This window comes from Pinus tabuliformis, chromosome 2_2 (genome assembly GCF_031772625.1).
Source record: "Pinus tabuliformis cultivar Carrire ecotype Pingquan chromosome 2_2, CPIR1, whole genome shotgun sequence".
NCBI classification, from domain to species: domain Eukaryota; kingdom Viridiplantae; phylum Streptophyta; class Pinopsida; order Pinales; family Pinaceae; genus Pinus; species Pinus tabuliformis.
In genome coordinates, this window is record NC_142300.1 from 847,039,566 (window position 1) to 847,057,939 (window position 18,374).

General features: G+C 40.6%; 2 protein-coding genes across 3 annotated transcripts in view; both read right to left on the bottom strand.

Moving 5' to 3' along the window:
* LOC149195622 (uncharacterized) overlaps nt 1–2,555 on the bottom strand; it is a 32,200-nt gene extending 29,645 nt beyond the window's left edge. Inside the window, exons 1-2 of the mRNA XM_089407973.1 lie at nt 2,023–2,555; nt 1,835–1,922 (exon numbers count right to left, since the gene is read on the bottom strand). Of these exons, the coding sequence (XP_089264099.1) occupies nt 1,835–1,922; nt 2,023–2,488 (554 nt within the window). The 5' untranslated portion in view covers nt 2,489–2,555. The remainder of the gene's footprint in view (nt 1–1,834; nt 1,923–2,022) is intronic.
* LOC149195620 (thioredoxin-like 3-3) overlaps nt 1–18,374 on the bottom strand; it is a 269,342-nt gene that overhangs the window by 180,561 nt on the left and 70,407 nt on the right. The gene's annotated exons all lie outside the window — the stretch shown is intronic.

Consider the following 18,374-nt stretch of genomic DNA (forward strand, 5'->3'; position numbering starts at 1 on the left):
TTATCGGAAATATCGGCGAAAAATATATCGCAAAATAACGGCAAAATATCGGACAAGCATAAAAAATGCATAATTATTCATTTTTTTTTCAGATTTCTAACATATAAAGCAATAACAACATGAAATAAACACATTGGCACATAAATATGAAGAAAACACTGATATATATGATGTCAAATAGAAATGATACATCATCAAACTTCAAAGGCGATACCAAATCCTGCTGATCCCTGATAGTGATAAATTGATAATTGTCCAATCAAGGACTCAAACAAAAATTAAAATAACATCACATATCCTACTGATCCCTGATAGTGATAATTGTCCAATCAAGGACTCAAACAAAACAACATCACATATATAAAAGTTTAAAAGTATTTCATCATCATCAGTTATAAACTTATATGTAGCAAAAGTTGCAAAACAAATAAAACTAGCAGCTATCTATCTGAGACCATTGGCCTCTCCCTAGCAGCTTTCTTTCTGTCTTGTTCAGCAATTGCTTCACGAGCTTTTTGTATAACCTCTGCACTAGAAACCATACAAGGCATCACATCTGGTGCATCATATGCAGAGAGTTTAGCCAGATGGTATTTCAATCGTGTAATCCCTCCTGACATCTTGGTCCCACACAAGTTGCATGATATAAGTGCCTGATTTGCCCCACCAACAGCCTCCCCATACTCCCAAAATGGTCCAAAGCTTTTGGCATATTTGACATTTGTACTTGTAGTGAACTAATTCAAACCTAGGGCACAAAAAAAACAAAAAATTGGCATTAAATGAGTATAACTATACAGTGCCCAACAAACACTCAAGAAACTATTTTAATTTTTAAAGCAACATCTTCATGTTCAGAATTTAAACAACAAAAGCAAGCATAAAAAATGCATACTATATTCATTTTTTTCAGATTTTTAAACATATAAAGCAATAACAACATGAAATAAAGTTAATAAACACATTGGCACATAAATATGAAGAAAACACTGATATATATGATGTCAAATAGAAATGATATATCAAAGGCGATACCAAATCGTGCTAATCCCTGATAATTGTCCATTCAAGGACTCAAATGTGGAGAACCAATACAAAATAACATCACATATAATAATAAAAGTATCTCATCATCATGAGTTACATGTAGCATAACAAATAAAACTAGCAGCTATCTATCTACTGCCCTCTCCCCCCTTTTACGGGAAAACATGATGGGCTGTTTGTCAGGCCTGCCCCTAGTAGTAGAAGGCCCTGACACTGCCTCTGCACCTAATGTCAAATAATGAGTGATAGGCATGGAGCTATGCTCTCCTATATCTATAGCAGATGGTGTTGATGCTGATGCTCCCGCAGTGTCCTCCTCCAGCTCCTCCTGCTCCTCCTCTAAGTGCTGCTGCTCCTCTGACTCCGAGTCCTCCTCTTGCTGCCCCTGCTCTAATGGATCATCTGCCACTGGCTCCTCCAACCATGAAGGTGACTCCTCCAATATGGGCTCCTGAGACTCCACCCTCCACGGAGACAATACATCAATATTGTCTAAGGAAATGGCATCTGGATCCATTGGTGATTCTATTTGCCTCACTCGAAGTCGGATGTTGTAATGCACATACACCAAATCGTTGAGGCGTGCGAACTCCAACCTGTAAGAGTGTCAAAAAAAGTAATGAGTCTTGACTCTTGACTCTTGAGTCTTGACACTTGAAGGTCATAAATTAAAAATTAAAAATTACAATAAGTGTAATTGCTCAACTGAAGGCTTGAGTTCAAAGTTATACCTGTTGCGCTTTTTGGCGTGTATTTTCTCAAATACACTCCAATTGCGCTCACACACCCTGAAGAGCTACATGTTTGACTCAAGATTCGCATAGCCAAATTTTGCAAATTTGGTACCCTTGCACCATAGCTTCGCCACCAAAGATCTACAACAAAATAATGAAATAAAAAATTCAAAAACTTAAAAGTTAAAACATAATTAAATTCAAATTTATAATTTCTAATGAGTGATGAATTGTCACTTACGTGGCATGAAGAGGGCCCTTTCCTTAATGGCATTATGAAAGCCAAATAGGCCAACACAATCCTGATAATTATGTATCTCGCGGTTGATTTTGAGACGAACCTCAGAATCAGGTACCATCCTCTCAATACAGGAATGGAGCCCTTCAATCACCTCGCCATCAAAACGAAAATTGCATTTGTATGCAAATGCAGGGTTGAGGAAGAGTGCTGCTGCATGAATGGGTCGATGAAGCATCCCTGTCCACCGACTATCGATCACATCCCATAACATCATCTGCCTATTAAGGCCAGCAGAACCCTTGTCTGCATAATAGGAACGAATGGCCTCCTTGGCCCTATCCATGGCCTCATACAAATAAGGCATTGCAGGCTTCTCTCCATCCACCAATCTAAGAACCTTTACTATAGGTTCGCTAACTGCACATGCTTCTTCTACTCCACGCCAAAATGTCTCAGAGTACACCATTTTTTCAATGGCTTTCCCATCAGGTCTCCTGCTGTATCTACAACCACGCCAATCATTAGAGACAAACATTTGCTTCAACTCGTACTAACATCGAAGCAAAGACTGAAGAGTAATAAAGGTTGTGGCAAAACGTGTGATGGCAGGACGCCGCAACTCCTTGTTTCCTGTGAACCTCCTCATAAGGCTAAGAACAATAGCATGGTTATAAATAAACTTGGGGATGCTCCTAGCCATATGAACTGCCTCCTTGATGAAGGAGAGTTTCCCCATATCCTCAAGCAACAAATCAAGACAATGCGCTGCACATGGAGTCCAGAACAATGTGGGATGCCTCTCCATAAGCATTCTGCCGGCAGACACATAATTAGCTGCATTGTCTGTTACGACTTGCACCACATTCTGCACACCAATCTCCTGAATGAACCCATCTAACAACTCACATATCGTTGCTGCATCTTTGATATGTTCTGATGCATCCAACGATTTAATAAACATGGTACCTTTAGGACAATGTACCAAGAAATTTAGAAGGGTCCTACCCTTCCTATCTGTCCAACCATCAGACATCACTGTGCATCCAGTGACTTCCCATGTCTGTTTCAACTCCGCCAATCTAGAGTTGATGTCCTCTTTTTCTGCTTGAAGAATTGGCCCCCGCAACTCCTCATATGTGGCACTTTTGTACCCTGGGCCCACAACAGCAATAGCATCACACATTGGTTGCCAAAATGGATTGGTTTTTGTGATGCTGAGAGGTAAGTCGCTCCAATAAATACACCTCCCCATGACTCTATCTGCTTCTTCCTTCTCCTTTTTTTTGACAAGCGATTTTATGCCAGGTTGTGCTCCAGCTCCTGTTCGTGGAACAAAAAATGATGACCTCGCATTCACACTAGCATGTGATGGTGTGCCAGTTGTGGAGCCCCTCCCACTAGCGCCAGTAGGGCCACTACCCTGAACATCAAAATCATGAGAAGATATCCCAAGGGATCTACCTGCACGTTCAGCTTTGTTTCTTTCCACCTCTTCCTTCTTTCTGTCCTTTTCTTCAATTGCCTCAAGAGCTTTTCGTATAAGCTCCGGACTAGAAACTCTACAAATGCCAACATCATGTCCAGGGAGTCTAGCAAGATGGTATTTCAGTCGTGTAACCCCACCTGTCATCTTGTCCCCACACAATTTGCATGAAAGATATGCACGATTTGTCCCACCATCAGGGATCCCATACTCCCAAAATGGGTCCAAGTTTTTTGGGATATTTGTATTTTTGTATTGCTGTTAGCCGCTAACTCAAAAGGAAACCTACAGCACCAAAACAAATTTGGAATTAGTAACTTAATAACTTATTAAGTAATATATAACCCTTGTTTTTTTAATATATAAATTTATAAAATTATGAAGAAAAGCTCTGACAGCAATCAAAAACTTAAAAACTTATATTTATCTAAGATCTAAAAGAAATTAGGGGGAGTTGTTCCATCAAAGTCACTTGGCAGTTTCATCCAATCCTAATTACATAGTCGATGATGGGAGGACTTTCCCTCGATAGGAGACTTGGTGTATGGCTTATGACATAACCAACTATTGTTTTCTCACTACTAAATCAACATCCCATTGGCAAGTAAACCTATATAGGAATTCCCCTTTGTCCTTTCTCATTTTTAGTGGACTGTAAAGTAGCAGGGCACCATAACTCCTATCAAATTTTGGGAAAAGTATTTTAGCGAAGTTGGCACAATGGATATGTCTTACAATAATAGTTGCATCCAATATTTTCAACACAGTTGAATCAATTTGACAAACAAGACCATGGACAAAGAAAAGAAATCAACATAAATTTTGGGCCAATAAGTGTATATCTCTGTATTAATGAGTAGAAATAGGTGGCTGGACTCAGATTTTATTTTCTTTCGCATCCATAAATAGGGAGAACACTATTGGTAATTTGGTAGCACATTATCAAATTCAGAGAACTGTTTGGACTCTAGAGTCTATACAACAGGTATGTAAGTTTGTTGTATGTGGTTGAGAGCTAAAGATATATCCCAATTGATTAAATTTTTTGATCTAATGTACTTTCCCTTCAATGAATGTTGTTCTCTTTTTAACTCTATTTACATATTGCTACAATTCAAACCCAAGTGAACTGTGATACACAGAGAGAAGGGCTTTTGCTGTCCCAATTGTACCATGTATAAACTTTGGGCTAATAAGCAGTTATATAGTTGAGTGTTCTGTAGCTTGAGAAGAAAGTCGCAAGTGATCAATCCGTCACACTAAGTCTCCACACAGTCCTATCATTGATCCCTCAAGCAACTGGATTAATCAAGATACACACACCTAATTGGTCTATCCAAAAGGCCGAGCTCTACCTTGAAGTATTTCGAATCTTGTTGTTCCAGATTTAAGAATTGATCATTTACCTTCAGTTGACAATATCCTGGACTGTGACATCCTGGAGCAGTTTACTTCAACGAATCTCAAACAATAAAGGCACATTTGTTTTGAGGATCTGTCAATATTACTCCAGCGTTATCAACAACATTTCATCTCTTCAGGCATAAGATTGTTTTTCATCAAGGTAAGCCTTATTTGGCATATATATATATATATTATTTTGGATTTGTCTTGTGTCCTTTGTTGCAGGTAGAAGAGATCACATGGAGATGCATCCACAGGTCAGATAATTTATAACTCGCATCTGCATTTTGGATTTGTATTAGGCATAAGTAAAGTCACATATAGGCCCAATTTGTTTAAGAATTTTGTCATAAGCCTAATTGCATGTAGTCAAGGGTGATTTTCTTTTATTTTGGGAATTGGGATTCGCTTGGGAATATTCTCTATTGCACAATGCAGGTATAAGCACTCTTCAAGAGAAGAACATTCTCATCACCTACAATATCTACTGTCTCTCTAAGCAATGAATTTTCCCCAACAACTACAACCCATCAAGCAATGAGACCTACAGGACTGTCTTCATTTCAGTATATAGCCACACCATTAAAGACAGGGTGGACACATTATCAAAGGAAGCAAGGCACAATCAGTAAACAGTGAAGACTAAAGAAGAACTCAAGTAATGAAGCAGTGAAAGGACAAACTATCAGTGCATCAAGAACAAAAGCAAATCATTATCACTTCTACAGCAAGTTCATCACAGCAGCAAGAATAGTTAGAAGTTTGAACTATATATAACTTTAAACATTACTGAAAGCCGATTGTTCGTAACTGTTTACAGTTGCTTAACTGATGACTAACCAAGCTACAAAATACTAACTGTCAAACTCGCTAACTATTGAACATCTATACATAAATGAACCAGCAAGGAAAATTTCCAAAATGTTTACACTGCCATGAGCAAATCGGAATTCTGCAACTATCGCATTTCTCCAACTGCAGCATATAAAAGATAAGAATGATAGGTAATGTCTCATGAAAGTTTTATGTATATATGTTGAGCATTGTGTAACTGTATATAGTTATACGCTGGGCATTATGGTCAACCGTCAAATATTAAACGGAAACCCTCCGCACTGCGCAGCCAACGTATTAAATTTTAAGTTTAACGGTTGGGCAATGGGGAATACGTAGCTGCACGCATACCTGGAATTTGGAACCCTCCGCAGCCAAAACCCTCCGCAGTCCGCAGCGTCTCCAGGTCGAAACAGAAATGGTTCATTAAACATTAAAACCCCAATTTATAAATGCTGCCGACGATTTTTAGGGTCGTCGCGCGATATTTATCAAAAAATCGCCGAGATTTCGGATATATCGCGCGAAATTAAAAACTGGAAAAAATCGCGAGAAATTATCGCCGAAATATCGTTTTGGTCAAAATCTCGCGATATTTACGATTTTCGCCGAAATATCGGCGATATTTTCAACACTGGTTGAAACAGCTCCTAGGATAGTGAGCTCGACCCATGGAGGCAGGGAAAGAGGTTAGATCATCTATATTATGTACTTTCTTGCTCATTTTCATGGTTGGACTCTTGAGGGAGAAGCTATCATTGTATTATTTCACTGTATCTCTGCAATTTTTGGCTAAGGAAGACCAGGGTTTTGCAGTCCTCTTTGGGATTCTTGTGGACTCATGTGTTGATGGTGTGTTTCTCAATGTTCTTGTAAGTGTGTTTATGTGAATCATTTCCTTTCCTTTATTGCTGCACATTAAACAAATGAAGTGTTAAAGTATGAATTCATGCTAGCCATGCTCTGCTTTTAAATTTGTTTAATTTCAATGTTTTCTACTGTCTAAAGGGAATTCAAAGTCATTGTTTGCTCTCTTTAGCTCCTTATCTTTCATTCCTGATCATCCATCTCAGTTTAAGGCATCAATACTGTTTCCTACCTCGCCCCAAGGAACCACCTGCAGAAACTGTGTCAAATCCCCGCACCCAAAATTGCAATTCCTCAATTTGCCACCAAAAAACCCCAAATCAACCTTTTTAATCAGTTTACTAGCCTAATATCAGTGTTACCTTGTTGGTCATCTCATCCCATTGAAGATCTGTCGAGATTGACCGGAGAGAGCCTTCCCCTGCCCCGTAGGGCTAGCTACGAGGCTAAATGGTTTGATGTGGCCTTGAGGTTTGCCTTTCTCAGCCTGAGGTGAAATTTCAAGAGCTAACATACTGGCGACCATACTGGGGAGAACATCTAATCCTTTGCTCATTGACGTGTTATTTCATAAGTCTTAGACGGAGCCTGAAGTTACGCCAGGTAGCCTTCGAAAACGCTCTTGTTTTACATCAGCGCAAGTAGATAAACGCTGCTTCAGTCAATCTCCGTGAGCTTGTGAACATAGTGCTTCATTGACATCCTATCCCAGTGTAATTGTTAACTCTGAGCCGTGGATGATAGGTTGAGAGTTTTCACAGGCTGAATGCTTTTTCTTTCCTAGTCATTTTGAGAAAACAAGCTGGCTACAGATCCTAAACCCATTTTCAGATCTCATTCATGCCCAGCTATTTTTGATTATCTTGAAGATTTAGATTTTGACGAAAGCTTTGAGTTGTCTCTGTTTAAAGCTAAGTCTGAAAGTGCGCTCGATTCTCTAGTTCTTGACCCTGATTTTGCAGCTGCTATTGAGTTTGAGAGACATAATAAATTGGTTGAAAATTTCATCCTAAGACATCTTCAGTCACGTATTCAAGCTACTACCCTTGCTGATTTTGTTGAGAATATTTCTGATCACATTGGATCAACTATCACGGCTCACGAAGAAGCTTATCCTCCTTATGTTTCAGTTTCACCTATAATCACCTATCCCGAATCAACAGTCGGTTCTCCTCCTTCTTCTCCTACTCCTCCGACTCCCCCAACTCCACAAACTACATCTCCTCTTATAATAATCCCTGTTATCACAGCTCCACCTCCTCATACCCATCCTACTCCCCCTCCTAGAGCAATGGCTGCTCGGTTTGCCCCACTGGTTTTGCCTGCAAATCTTCATGATATGCCAGCTGATTATCAAAGTAAAATCCCCATGTTTGATGGCACTCCACAAAGTATTACAGCTCAGCAGCATATCGACAAGATGACCACATTCTTTGATCTATATGAGTTAGATGAGGAAGATGTCACCATGTATTTGTTCGTGCAAACATTTGCAGGAGAAGTTAGAAAATGGTTCAGAGGTTTGACAGCTAACAGCATTACTACTTTGGAAGCACTTCAGAATCAGTTTTTAGATCGGTGGGAAATCAGAAAGGATCCGCTTCAAATTAATGCCGAATACAACAACCTCAAGCGTAATCCGGTGAGTCTGTTCAAGATTACATAATCAGGTTCAATACAGTTTATAATGCTATTCCCGATGATTCGAGGCCATCTAGAAAATCAGCACTTCTTAAGTTCCCGGATGGTTTTGATCCGGAGATGGCTTATTCATTGAGAGACAGAGATCCACCTACCTTGGAGGAAATGCAGAAAATTGCTGTCAGCATTGAGGCAAATTTGAATGACAAAAGAGCAAGGATGAAGGCAGAAAAGCGAGTCACAATCAAGGAGGAAGCATCCACATCAAATCAGGTTGTTCTCCAGCAGCTTGAGCAGCTTAGAAGGACATTTGAAAAGGTTACTATTGACAAGCCGGAGCCTCAGATTCGTAATCCCAATTTCAGAGGTCAACAGCAGCAACAATATAGGATCAAGCAGCGTGAAACAAAGGCACAAGAAGCAGCAGTTCAGCAGCAAATGAAACCTCCTTTTCAGCAGAATTTTGTTAGCCAAGAATCTGAAGATGAAGGTGATAATGTTGGCGAGGAAAATCATTTCTTCACTCCTGATGATATGCCCACATATATTACAGAAGAAGATGAGTTGGTGAGTAATTCCGTCTTTCCCCAAGATGAGCATTATATTTTGTCAAACGATGCAATACTTGAAGAAGAATCTGAAGAATATCAAAGAGGGTACTTAAATGCTTTGTCAGCTCAGCAAGGACAGCAAAGGCAATTGAGAAGCCGAGCTATTCCTATAAATCCCGTGCAGAAAAGGAAAGACATTGCAGCAAAGAATGATTCGGTTTCCTCAAAAGGTAAAGATATAGTCGATCCATCAACAACTCAAACATCGCCAGCAGCAAAGATAGATCAGCCATCAAATGCACCGAAGGATAAAGCTGAAAAAAGAGATAATCCGGCAAAAGAAGGTGAGAAGCTTCCAGTTTTCAGTTTGGAGAATGAGATTGCAAAGTTGAAGATATCTATTCCTTTGACGGAGGTCATGAAGAACACCACTTACCGAGGCCAAATTTCCAAGTTGCTGAATTTTGATCCAATGCTAGACATGGTGAATGTACAAGATGATCAGCCGGAGTTAATCTTTGGGCCAGCTTTAAATGGTGAGTCTCCCGAAAGTGATGTTCCTCCATTTTATATCAGTTTGCGTTTGCATGAGTTTGTGTTGCACAATGCCATGTTTGACTCGGGAGCTTCACATAATTTGATGCCGAAAACAATCATGGAGAAGCTGGGACTTGACATCACAAGGAAGTATCATGATTTGTATTCGTTTGATTCCAGCCGGGTAAGATGTATTGGCTTGATCAAAGACTTAGTGGTGAGTCTAGATCAAATTCCAGCGAAGAATGTTTTGATGGATGTAGTGGTGGCGGATATTCCTCCGCGGTTTGGCATGTTGCTGTCGAGATCATGGGGAGCCAAACTCAAAGGTACACTTCAGCTTGATTTTTCATTTGCCACAATTCCAGTTTTCGGTCAAATGAGGAAGTTATATCGGGAACAAAAGATGAAATACATGATCACTAGTAAGGAAAAGCCCGTCAATCATCCTGTAAATTATGTACAAACAGATTTAGAATCTTTTGTTTTGTTTGCGGAAAATTTCAATGAGGTAGATAGTCAGTTAGTTCAAGTAGAAGATATACCAGACATTGCAGAAAATTTCAGGGAAGTTTTGAGAAAGGAAAGTGAAGAAAGGTCTGCTGTCATAAGACCAATTGCTGAAATAAAAGGGCAGCAAACAGAACATGAATCAAAATCAGATTTTCAGCATTTAGAAGATGATGAGGATGGTCTTTGGACCATGGATTTTGACGGTGCAGTGGGCAGTGATGGTGCTGGCATAGATGTGTGGATTCGAAGCCCATTCTCAGCCCAAAATCAAGTTCCAAGCAAGGTATGGGTATGTTCTTATAAATTGGCATTTGATTGTTCAAATAATGAGGCGGAATACGAAGCTCTTATTGCTGGTCTGAAAATCCTTCGGAAGTTGAAAGCAAAGAAGATAGCGGTATATGGCGACTCCGAGTTAGTTATCAAGCAAGTGAAAGGTGAATTTCAGGCCAAACATCCTCGTATGCGAGCATATCGGAATGCTGTCCTGGACATTTTAAAGAGGTTTTCTGAACATACTTTGACATGTGCGCCCCGGATTCAAAATGGTGTTGCGGATGCATTGGCTAAGGCAGCGAGTAATCTGAAAATTCCCATGAATTCCAGCAATAAGTTTGAAATATATGTGAAGCATCATCCTACAGTTCCAGATAATCAAAGGTGTTGGCAAGTTTTCCAAGATGACGAGGAGATCAAAGATTTTCTGCAAATTGAGGGTAAATTCGAAGACATTTCAATAGACACGGAAGCTGAAGCAGTAAATCAAATGGATGTGTTGCAGCTCAAGGACAATTACATTCCTAAAGGATTGATTCCTTTGGAAGAATTGTTCGATCAAGATGATGTGACTCGCAAGCCAACTTTGAGGCCTACGGATGAAGGAGTTGAAGATGTAAATCTTGGGACAGCTGCAAATCCAAAGTTGGTGAAGCTTTCAAAAGCGTTGCCGCCTAAGGTAAAGCAAGAGTATATCAGATTATTGTCTCTGTATTCTAATGTTTTTGCATGGGACTATTCAGATTTGAAAACTTATGACACAAGCATTATTCAGCATACCATTCCCATAAAGCCAAATCAAAAGCCTTTCCGGCAAAAGTTGAGAAGAATTAATCCTAAATTGTTGCCATTGATTGAGAAGGAAGTCAACAGGTTGTATAAGTCTGGAATCATAGTGCCAATCCGGTTTTCTGATTGGATCTCAAACTTGGTGCCCGTGAGGAAGAAAACCGGTGAGATTCGCTTGTGTATAGACTTCAGAACTCTGAACAAGGTGTCATTAAAGGACAATTATCCGCTGCCCAAGATGGACCACATATTACAGCGGGTTGTGGGGGCATCTAGAATGTCATTGCTTGATGGTTACTCCGGATATAATCAGATTTTGGTGCACGAAGATGACCGTGACAAGACAGCATCTACTACTCCATGGGGTACATTTCATTATGCCAAGATGCCGTTTGGATTGAAGAACGCGGGTGCCACATTTCAGCGGGCAATGGACATGGCCTTTGCAAATGAGAAAGATGTCTTTTTAGTTGTTTATCTTGATGATCTGACCGTGTTTTCTAAATCAGATGAAGAGCATTTGTTTCATTTGACTAAGGTGTTTCAAAAGTGCAGAAAATATGGCATCTCATTGAATCCGAAAAAGAGTCTTTTTGCTATGAGCGAAGGCAAGCTGCTGGGCCATATCATTTCTAAAGACGGCATTCGTATAGATCCTGCACGAGTGGAAGCAATTCAGCAAGTGGAGCAGCCCCGTAGCAAGAAAGAAATTCAGTCATTCAATGGTAAATTGAATTTTCTGCGTCATTTCATCCCCAATCTTGCTGAACATCTTAGAGAGATAACAAATATGCTCAAGAAGGACAGCGAGCTCAAATGGACCGAAGAGGCGGTGAAATCTTTTAATTTGATAAAGGTAATCTTATCTTCAGCCCCAACTTTGATCAGCCCAGATTATACACAGGATTTCATTTTGTTTTCATTTGCCTCTGAGCATACATTGGCAGTCGTGTTAATGCAAAAGAGAGATGGAGTTGAGAGGCCCATAGCTTTTTTCAGCCGCATCATAAGAGACGGAGCGTTGAATTATAATATCATTGAGAAGCAAGCATTGGCGCTGATCAAAGCTTTGAAAGATTTCCGGGTTTACATATTGAATTCTCATATTTTAGCATATGTTCCTAATGCAGCTGTGAAGGATGTTTTAGTACAAACGGAACCGGAAGGAAGAAGGGGTAAGTGGATCGCTGCACTATTAGAATATGATGTAGAAATTAAGCCTACCAAGTTGGTTAGAGGTCAAGGTCTTGCTAAGTTGATGGCTGAAGCAAACCTTCACGTCCTTGATATCAATTTGATTGCTGCCTTGTCCGATGAAGATGAAGAAAATTCAGTTCTACAGGTGTCCGATATCTTTGTGTCTTCTCCTTGGTATGCTGATATAGTTTATGTACTTCAAAATTTATCTTCACCTCCTGGAATGCCTAGAAACAAAGCTAAAACATTGAAGCTAAAGGCTGCCAAATTTTGCATTATCAAATCTGCACTTTATTGGAAAGATCCCGGTGGCATCTTGCTGAACTGTTTGGTCGAAGAGGAAGCTAAGACAACAGTAGATGATTTTCATAAAGGTGACTGTGGGGGTCACTTATTTTGGAAGACCACGGCTAATAAAATTTTGAGAGCTGGTTTCTATTGGCCTTCTTTATTTTCTGATGTGTATAAAGCGGTAAAGAGCTGTCATGAATGTCAAATTTTTCAAGGAAAACAGAAATTACAGCCATTGCCTCTCAAGCCGGTTGAAATCAGCGCACCATTTCAGCAGTGGGGCTTGGATTTTATTGGCGAAATCCACCCAGCATCTTCCGGGCAGCATCGATGGATCTTGACCGCCACAGATTACTTCACGAAGTGGATAGAAGCCATTCCTACCCGGCAAGCCACGGATTTGGTAATTATTTCTTTTCTTGAAAATAATATCTTGTCACGTTTCGGCTGTCCACATAAGTTGGTTACAGACAACGCAGCCGCGTTCAAATCGAAGAAGTTGGTTGATTTTTGCTATAAATATAACATCGACTTGGGGCATTCAACCGCCTACCATCCGCAAGGTAATGGGTTGGCCGAATCTTCGAACAAATCTCTAGTGAACATCATAAAGAAATTGCTGGAAATAAATAAGAAGAGCTGGCACAAGAAGTTAATAAATGCATTATGGGCTGATCGGGTAAGTCAAAAGAAGTCAATTGGTATGTCACCTTTTGAACTAGTTTATGGAGTTGATGCAGTGTTTCCTACTTCACTTAGTGTTTCAGTAGCCAAGTTGTTTCAAAAAGCTAGTGGTGAGGAGGATCCTATGCAACGACGGATCAGTCAAATGATTCATTTACAGCAGACACGAGAAGAGGTTCACCAGAATTCCCTTAAGTTGCAGGAGCGCATAAAGAAAATCTATGACAAAAAGGCCAAAGCAGATGAGTTTCAGATTGATGATGTTGTGTTGCAATGGGATGCCCGCAATGAAGATAAAGGGAAGCATGGAAAATTCGACAACTTATGGAAGGGTCCTTACAAAATTGCAGCATATCGTGGTCCAAATGCTTTTCTTCTCAAAGAAATGAACGGTGATGAATGTCTCGGTGGGTCGGTGAATGGCCGGCTGCTCAAAAGGTATCATGCTTGAGCATTTACTGCTCAAATCATTCTCATTGTAAATACCATTTCATTTTCATTCTGCAGCAAGTGTGAAACTGATCTCTCATCTTCAGTTTGGGGCCCGCGGTGAAGGCTATAATTCTGAAAATGGTGATTAGTTGGTGTGAATTTTACAAGTTGTTTCATGTCAGTTCATTTTCTGCATAGAGTAAGTGAGTTAGTGTCCAAGTTAGTCTAGAATTTCAGTCAATTGTCCAAGTCAAATAAAGTTGTTTTAAATTTGGTCACATGTGAATAAGTTGACTCCATTGCCCAATGAATAAAGCATTGGTCTGCTCTCCCAGAGGTCTAAGGTTCTTGGTACCTCCAAGGAGCTACCATCCCCATTGGAGCCAATGTTAGTGTCGGTCTTGAAAGCCCTCCATCAGCGATCAAAGCTCTTTGCATTTGCATTCGTAGGTGTCTCATCAGTGTCAAATTTTGCATCCCGTTAGGCATGCCATAACCCTGATGGAGGAGCTGGTCTATTTATACCCCTCTTGGCTTTGTTGGATCAGATCATATCAGTCATTAAGTTTTTCAAGCTTGTCTTGATTTGTCTTGAGGTCAAAGTCCTAGGTCTAGGGTTTTGGTCATTTATCTCTGCAAGGTCATGTCTATGAAAATCCATGAGTACTCAGCAAGCCAGAGGGAGGATTGTAAACATGTTTCTTCGATATTTTTATCTTGTACAGTGAACTTTCACCTTGGATTTAAAAAACTCTGTTTTTAAAGCCAAGGTCATTTTCTCAGTTTTTGTAAATAAGTGATGAAATTTCAAAAGTCTTCAGCGGAAAAAATGCAACCCTGGTCCCCTTGCCAAGATCCCTCAGATGATCTACCTGCAAAAAGAATCAAGTCAAAGCACTCAATGAGTCAAATTCAGGATAAAAGAAACCAAAAATCAGTGTTATAAAGTGTCAAAAAGAAAACATTAGAAAGTGGGTTTATGAATGAAATTTTTTCAAATGAAACTTATAAAAGCCCAAATTCCCTCCTTTCACTCTCATTGTGCATCCTAATGCTTGCAAGAGAGGTTTGAGAGAGTGATTGAGAGAAAGGAGCAAAGACAAAGCGATTTCGGGCAGCAGAGAGGGGCGCGACCCGTCGAGCCAGGTGCGCGACCTGTTGGGTGCGCGCGACCCGTCAGAGGGCCTCCCACAGTTCAGAAAAACAACGGGCGCGACCCGTTGGGCGTGGTGCGCGACCCGTTGAACCGCCTTGCTGCAAACTTCAAACAAATTGCCTCAAACGCCCTCCAAGCTATCAAATTGTTCGAGGTAGGTGCTCTAAACATGGAATGGTTGCTGGTTATGAATGGTGGATGTCATGAACATGTTAAAATGATCAAAATTTTGCAAGTGAAACTCCTTTATATGGCTGCAATGTTAATGAGCAAACTGTGCTAGGGTTTGTGTTGTTTCAAGCTATTTTTCCCTTTGGTTTGTTTCCCTCCTTTCCCTTTCACTCACACTTATATGTTCATCTCTTTTCCCATATCATTTTATAAATGAAATGCAAATCTTCCCCATCCCTAATCACTAAAAATGAAAACCCTACCCCTCTCCCAAAACATCAAAAAATTCAAAACCCTAGTTCTCCTCCACCATATGCATGTGTAAATAACAAAAAATGTTGGTAAATATGTCAGCATGTTCTGTGCATGGTTTCCCTATTTCCCCTATTAATACATGTATGCATATTCCCATGTTCACTTTCATACATGTTTTTTCCCATATGCAATGATCTTTGCAAATGATTTCCCAATTATAAATATGTATTCCTATATGCATAATGATTTGCAACATTTCCCTTAAAAATTCCCTGTTATATTTATATATTCCCATTCCTTGTTAAAAGATCCCTCCCCTAACATTTCCCTCATATCTTTTTCCCCTTGAAACAGCATAGAGTTCAGCACTTTTTGCAGGCAGAGACAGCAGTTCAGTTTGTCCACTTTGCTCCTAAACCATGTCGGAAACCGAAACTTATGAGCAAAGTGATGACCACTCATCATCTACAGAGGTTGAGGTACAGAGGAGGCCTCGTAGGGGTGGTAAGGGTGGACATCATAAGCGAGAGGAGCCCACCTCTTCGGTAGAATTACATGCTTGTCCTATGGCAGTCACTTGTTTTCGGTACATGTCTTGTTATCAATTTTGTGAGAGGATCTCCCGGATTCAACATCACAGAGAGTTGGCCCGCCTCTTTGTTTTACATTTGCATGATGGACATGTCAATCTAGCAGGGGTAGATTTTACAGTGACACCCGAGGTGTTCTCACATGCTACAGGGATACCGAATGTTGGTGAGGTGTGGCCTAAGCGCAAGTTGCTAGAAACTGTTCACTTTGAGCCTTATGTCCAGCCACCATTCTTGAGACATTTAGCGGGTGTTTTTCCATTCAGATTTCTCCGGAGCGAGTATGCTCCCATCATGAGGCTTATTATGCACTATTTTACCTGTGAGGGCAGATTTTCACAGGTTTACTCATATCACATTCGCCTCTTGATGCACTTCACCCGAGTGAGGATGATGAACATCCCGGTTTTCTTCTTTCAGAACATTCAGAAAATGGTGCCCATGTTGCAGAGAAAGACCCCGGCCCAGCAGTACAGGAGCTTATGTCATTATGGTTTGATTCAGCTCATAGTTTTGCATCAGTTGACACAGCAGGGTATCTCATGGGAGGAGTTTATCTCTCGTGAGTTTTTCACAGTGCCACCCTAGCCACATCATGAGGTCATTCATGAGGAGGGAGGACCATCTCAGCAGCCTGATATTCCGGTCACCCGACATGTCAGCTCCACACCTCTGGTCACCTATCAGAAAGGCCCAAGGGCCTTATTTGCAGCAGCCAGGCGAGTACTATCTTCACAGCAGGTGGAAGGGGTCTCGCCTTCATCATCAGCACAGCGAGTGTTATCTCCACATCAAGTGGAAGGGGCCTCGCTTTCTTCACCAGCACAGGTACCACAGAGGGGCAAACAGCCCATGATTCATGAGGGGCCATCAGGAGTTCCAGACACTGAGATGATTGATCTTGAGGCCAGTTCTCCTAGCCGAGAGGCAAAGGAGATCATTCAGCATCTCAGGGCTGAAAATGATGTTTTACAGAGGAGACTTGAGGGTGCCCAATGGACTATCACTTACCTGGAGCAGCGGAACAAACAGTTGGAGGAGGAGAAAGCACTTGATGAGTTATGGAGGATTCGTAGTGACCGAGTCTTGAACCGAAGAAGACCCGGTGATCCATTGCCTGCTGACCGAGAGTCTATGCTCATCCAGGTGAATGCATACTTAGAGAGGCTGTTGGCTAAGGCCAACCAAGAGAAAAAGCTGCTGAGGAATATGAAAAATCATTATTGGGCAAGGATGCATGTATGCAAAGCCAAAATGAAAGTTTTTCAAAGGAGGTTGACCGAGGCTCAAAAACAGAGAAAGAAGCCAAATCCCCTCCGTATCTTGGCTGAGGCTTCACTCAAGGATCATGGCACTCATTAGCCTAGCCACAGCTCAAATCCCAAAAAATTCTGAAAGTTTTGGGTAATTTTGGCAATTTTTGGAAATTTACAGGTTTTGGCTCCTCAACGGGTCTCACCCCCGGTGAGACCCTTTGTCATGGCAGCTCCTTTTTGCAAAAACTCAGCATTTCTAGATTTGTTATGCAAAGTTACATATGCCTATGGATGGACTTGAGTTTTTATGGAGTTTTGGGCCTCCAGAAGGTCAAAATACATGCAAAATTTGACTTTCTGCCCCTTTTTTGAGTTGCAAAAACCAGTCTTGGGAGAATTAAGTTTTGACAGTTCAAATGACCTCCAAATCCAAAAATTCCAGTTGGGTTGGAAAGTAGACTCACAGACCTTTCCAACGAGCTATCCTGCACCCAATTCTGATACCTGCAAGTGCCTCAAACAGAGCTCCAAAGGTGCACGACCCGTCAGGCAAACTTTGTCAGATTTCACTGTAACAGCTCGGAAAAGCACAGTTTGACTTGGTTTGACTTTTTGAGGTTAATAATGGTCCTCTTTGATGTAATTGTGACCCTTTTTAGACACTTTTACCTTTTTGTAACTCTTCTAGAAGATTTATTCATGTAAAGGGTAAAAATTGAATGTATGAACTGGTTTCCATGTTTATAAAGGCAAGTTGTTTTCACTGCCTATTTTGTAGTGCTTAGTTTAGAGGTGGTTGAAACAGCTCCTAGGATAGTGAGCTCGACCCATGGAGGCAGGGAAAGAGGTTAGATCATCTATATTATGTACTTTCTTGCTCATTTTCATGGTTGGACTCTTGAGGGAGAAGCTATCATTGTATTATTTCACTGTATCTCTGCAATTTTTGGCTAAGGAAGACCAGGGTTTTGCAGTCCTCTTTGGGATTCTTGTGGACTCATGTGTTGATGGTGTGTTTCTCAATGTTCTTGTAAGTGTGTTTATGTGAATCATTTCCTTTCCTTTACTGCTGCACATTAAACAAATGAAGTGTTAAAGTATGAATTCATGCTAGCCATGCTCTGCTTTTAAATTTGTTTAATTTCAATGTTTTCTACTGTCTAAAGGGAATTCAAAGTCATTGTTTGCTCTCTTTAGCTCCTTATCTTTCATTCCTGATCATCCATCTCAGTTTAAGGCATCAATACTGTTTCCTACCTCGCCCCAAGGAACCCCCTGCAGAAACTGTGTCAAATCCCCGCACCCAAAATTGCAATTCCTCAATTTGCCACCAAAAACCCAAAAAACCCCAAATCAACCTTTTTAATCAGTTTACTAGCCTAATATCAGTGTTACCTTGTTGGTCATCTCATCCCATTGAAGATC